This window comes from Mus pahari, chromosome 5 (genome assembly GCF_900095145.1).
Source record: "Mus pahari chromosome 5, PAHARI_EIJ_v1.1, whole genome shotgun sequence".
NCBI classification, from domain to species: domain Eukaryota; kingdom Metazoa; phylum Chordata; class Mammalia; order Rodentia; family Muridae; genus Mus; species Mus pahari.
Genome location: NC_034594.1, coordinates 42,839,274 through 42,844,331, shown reverse-complemented (window position 1 = coordinate 42,844,331; position 5,058 = coordinate 42,839,274). Strand labels below are relative to the sequence as shown.

The 5,058-nt window shown below is 41.3% G+C and overlaps 1 protein-coding gene across 1 annotated transcript in view; it reads right to left on the bottom strand.

Annotated features, from left to right (window-relative positions):
• Fastkd2 (FAST kinase domains 2) overlaps positions 1-5,058 on the bottom strand; it is a 25,518-nt gene that overhangs the window by 4,084 nt on the left and 16,376 nt on the right. Inside the window, exons 8-9 of the mRNA XM_021198307.2 lie at positions 2,347-2,510; positions 236-448 (exon numbers count right to left, since the gene is read on the bottom strand). Of these exons, the coding sequence (XP_021053966.1) occupies positions 236-448; positions 2,347-2,510 (377 nt within the window). The remainder of the gene's footprint in view (positions 1-235; positions 449-2,346; positions 2,511-5,058) is intronic.

Here is a 5,058-nt window from a genome sequence, read left to right as displayed (position 1 = left end):
AATGATATAAACGTGTACTCATGCTTGTCAACGAGAGGGTAGAAATGATATAAACGTGTACTCATGCTTGTCAACGAGAGGGGTAGAAATGATATCAACGTGTATTCATGCTTGTCAACGAGAGGGTAGAAATGATATAAACGTAGTACTCATGCTTGAATATAATTGCCTAATCCTTTGTTAGAACAAACAAAATACATTTTAAAAATAAAACAAACTAAAGGGACGCCCATACCAATGTGATAATTATGTGGCAACTGCACATTTCTCGAGAAGCATCCTTCCCCTTCCAGAAGCCTGGTGAGGACCTCTGTAAGCTTCTCATCTGGCTGTGATGCTGACAGTGGCAGCTGTGGCAGCGGTATGTGTATAGATTTGTAAGGACTTTCATCAAGTTTTAGACAAGTATTCAAAACATGAAGCTTATGAATATTCTTCTCTGTGTCACCTAAAAATACAAAGCCAAGCACATGATTAAAACATTAATGCCATATTTTAAAATACTAATGTATCTTTGTGTCTAATCACCTCTCAAAATCTTCTTTACTTAATGCACATTAGTTCACTGTACATAATGGTGGGTTAAATTGCATGCATACATGTGAAGAATTTTTATTATATTCACCCCATTACCTTGACTCCCTTCGCCTCTCTACTTCATTCTATTATTTTATTAAAAGTACTTTTCATATAATACATTCTGATTACGGTTTCCTCTCCCCCAACGCCTCCCAGATCTCCCTACCCACCCAACTCCATATCCTTTCTTTCTCTTGCTCTAGACAACAAACAGGCAAACAAAAAAGACACAATCCAGAATTTTAAAAAAGAAAAGGAATACAGGAAACATGTATGCACGTGCGCGCGCACACACACACACACACATATACACATGCATAAAAACACAAAATCAGAAACTATAATATACAACCAAAAGACTAGCAAGACAAAAAAACAAAAAAAGACAAAAAAAAAACAAAAAAGACAAAAAGCAACAACAACAACAAAAAAACAGACAGACCAATATAAGACAAATGTCTACAGAGTTGCTACTGCGTTCATTTGTGTTGGCCATCTACTGCTAGGCATGGAATCTACCCTCAAGTGTGGTTTGTATGCCCACTGAGACTGCATCAGAGAAAACTAATTTTTACTTTGCAAGTGGTTATCAATTGCACACAGCTTCTTGGTTAAGGAGGGAGACTTGTGTTCTCTTCCCCGCAGTGCTGGGACCCCATTTGGCTTGCACCCGTGCACACCCTGTGTGTGCTAACATAGTCTTCTAGAGTCGTATACATGTGTCAGTTCTACTGTGTCTGGAAGGCACTGTTTCCTTGGAATCATCCATCATTTCTGGAGTCTTTCTGCCTCCTCTATGGACAGCTCTGTGAGCCCTGAGGAGAGGGAGGGAGGTGGCGTCTCTTCTTTACTCCTAGGACTCTCTCAATGACTCCTTGGTCTTCATTGTCTAGTTCACTGACCTGTATTTGCCAATGTTTCAGAGATTAAGCTATCTTTAGAACTGACTTGGCCTAAACTTCTCATTTTATAGGAGGGAAACTGTTCAAGAATTTGGGACTAGAATCCAGGTCTCTAAGTCTATTCTTCAACCACAAACTGTTTCAAAAATCAATATATGGTGTTGACTCATCACAAATCAATTTCAGAACTTTATCACATCATTTATAGAATGAATTATAGCTTCTTTATTCTAAAACACATTATTAAATTTTGGACAGCTACCCAAATACTGTTTTTCTTCATTTAAAGTCAGTGATTGCAGGGCATGGTAACACACATCTTTAATCCAACACTTGGGAATTCCACCTGCACAGGCAGGTGAACATCTGCGATTTGCAGACCAGTCTGGGCTACACAGACATGATCTCAAAAAACAAACAAACAACAAAAAAACAAAAAACAAAAAAAGTCAATGATTGATTTGGTTTCAATAAATAAATAGACTAATTTGGTACTCACCTGGTCATTAGATCTAACAGGCTAGCTCCTCATCATAGAGCAGGACTGACTGTTTCTAGGTGACTTGGGTTGGCTTTAATAGTATACTTAAGGAATGCAAGCATCTACTCAGGAACCCTGAGCTTTGAATATGTGGAGACTGTGAAGACTGGGTATACAGTGCTGGCTAAAAGAATAGCAATGGTGCAGACTATATTCCTTCCCCCTGAAGTAGGGATCTCACTAAAGGCAGCTCTGTGGGTTTGTAGCTTGAAACACTGACTTTTGACTTCACCATTGCCAACTGTACTCAGCAGCATCTGCTCTGTATGCCTGAACTAATGCTGCTGTAAAGAACCCACTCAGAGTGACAAGGTGACTACCTACCTGAAGTCAGCAGCTCGTTGATGATATTCTCTTTGATAAGCTGGTTAATAGGGGCCAGGGGGAAATAATTCATCATGCAAAATGAATGCACAGCATTCAACAGGCTTTCAGAAGAAATGTGGTGAAGACAGCCAGTCAGAGCATTCGCCAGAGCTTCTAGGAACCTTGTGGGGAACAAAGAAAAGCCAGATTTCAAATCAACCTATAAGACAAGGTCACAGAAGAGCTGACTCCATGCTATAGACCTAAGGTCTTCAAGGAATGCAAAGAAATGAGATGAAAGAACCAGATTTGCAAATAAGCATCCATACCTAGTGGCTAGACACCATAGTAAGTGTACATATCCAATAAATGACTCCTGCAGATGTACTGCATAAAAAATGTTTTATAGGCTTTCAGTCATTTCATTCCTATTAAAACTCTATGGGGTAGCAGTATTATTATTCTCATAAATAAAGATGAGTGAACAGGCTCAGAAGTTGAGTAACTCATCCATGAACTAATTACAGTGGATGGGCAGGAAATAGAGATGGGTTTAGAACCTAAGTGGTCAGGCACCAGAGCCTTTCACTCGTCACAGTTTCTACAAGGCCTAGACTGGCACTACAGTTTTATAAGCAATTAAACATTCCTAGCTATCAAAATTCTTGGTAATGACTTACGAGCCTAACCCTACCAGTCACAGCTACTGTTGTGTGGTATAACCCAGTGGCTAAGCGCAGATGGAGTGGGAGGATAACACTTTGGGAAGCTGACACTGCTAATGAATGGCAGACTTCCTCTGAATCCAGGTTAAGTATGGCTTTCAGGGCATATGTTATCACAAGCATAACACAGGAAAAAAAGAACGAAATACACACGGGGTACTATGAAAAGGGAAAAAGGGAGAGAGGAGTTTGGGGGAGAATTTGAAGGGTACTAGAAAAGGGAAGCTCCTCTGAAAGGACCCCTGACAGCACAGACTGTGGCAGTAAGACAGCAGGACGAAGGCACGGAGCAGGGATACGGACAACAAGGCAAGCAAGCCTGTCAGGAATGATAGGACTGTGCAGGCCAATGTCTGAGATCAAACTGGTCTCAGTGGCCAGAACAACAAGAAGGCCTTCGAGGTCAAGAGAACTGAAGCACTGCAGGATGCAATGAGCAGACTGGAGAAAGCAGTTAGAGCACTGTGTGAACCACTGTTAGTTTCAGTACAAAGGATAAAAGAAAACTGTACTAGTTATTTAGAAGTTAATAACTATATAATCTTAAAGATAGAAACTATAAAATCAATAACTAAGAGTGGAGGAAAATAAAGTTATCCAGTTATCCTAGAGTTATGAGACTAAACCAACTACCACAACAGACTTACCGGAACCACAAGTAAAATATCTACTGGAGATGCATAAAGGAGGGAAAGAAAGCTACATCAACTTACAAAGGACAACACACAAAGAGAAAAACAGAAGAAAAAAAATTATGACAGGAAACGAAGTGTCAATAGTCTCTCCCCAAAAAAAGCTTTAAATGTATTTTGGGCGGGATCTTGACAGACGGTCCCAAGGTCCCCAGAGGACTCTCCATGCTGCAGGCACCCTAACACACCCAGGATCTTGAGATCACTGGTGAGTGGAACGCAACATCTGTTCTAAAAAACCCAGAGGGTCTTATGCTAGCAGCAACAGGGTCAACAGGGCCCTAGCACACCCAGAATCTTGGGATCACTGAGACCAGTCTATGAAGGAGAGCACGTGGGTGGCAGAAGCAATGGAGCTTCTTGGACAGGGTCCCTTAGAGCCTTCATCCTCAGCCAGGAGGCAGAGCTCAGACCCAGACCTCTGTGCATCTTTCCCGCCAGAGGAGAGTCGGCCTCCAGGAAGAGCTCTGACCCCAGGACACAGGAGGTAGATCTGAGCTCCAGACTTCTGTGCACCTTCCCTGAAAAAGGAGAGCTTGACCGCAGAGAGTGCTCTGACCACTGGGACTCAGGAGAGAGTTGGACTCCCAGGAGTGATGGCAGAGGCTAAAGAATCACAGGAGGATCAAGCTCCAGCCAGAGACAGCCAGAACATCAAACACCAGAGTTTACCAGATGGCAAAAGGCAAATGAAAGAATCTTACTAACAGAAACAAAGACTACTCGGCATCATCAGAACCCAGTACGCCCACCACAGTGAGTCCTGGATACCCCAACACACCCGAAAAGNAAGACTCGGATTTAAAATCATATCTCATGATGCTGGTAGAGGATTTTAAGAAGGGCATTAATAACTCACTTAAAGAAATACAGGAGAACACTGCTAAACAGTTAGAAGCCCTTAAAGAGGAAGCACAAAAATCCCTCAAGGAATTACAGGAAAACACAAGCAAACAGGTGATGGAATTGAACAAAACCATCCAACATCTAAAAATGGAAGTAGAAACATTGAAGAAAACCCAAAGGGAGACAACTCTGGAGATAGAAATCCTAGGAAAGAAATCAGGAACCATAGCATCAGCAACAGAATACAAGAAATGGAAGAGATAATCTCAGGTGCAGAAGATTCCATAGACAACAAGGACACAGCAATCAAAGAAAATGTAAAATGCAAAAAGATCCTAGCCCAAAATATCCAGGAAATTCAGGACACAATAACACCAAATCTGAGGATAATAGGTATAGATGAGAATGAAGATTTTCAACGTAAAGGGCCAGCAAATGTCTTCAACAAAATTATAGAAGAAAACTTC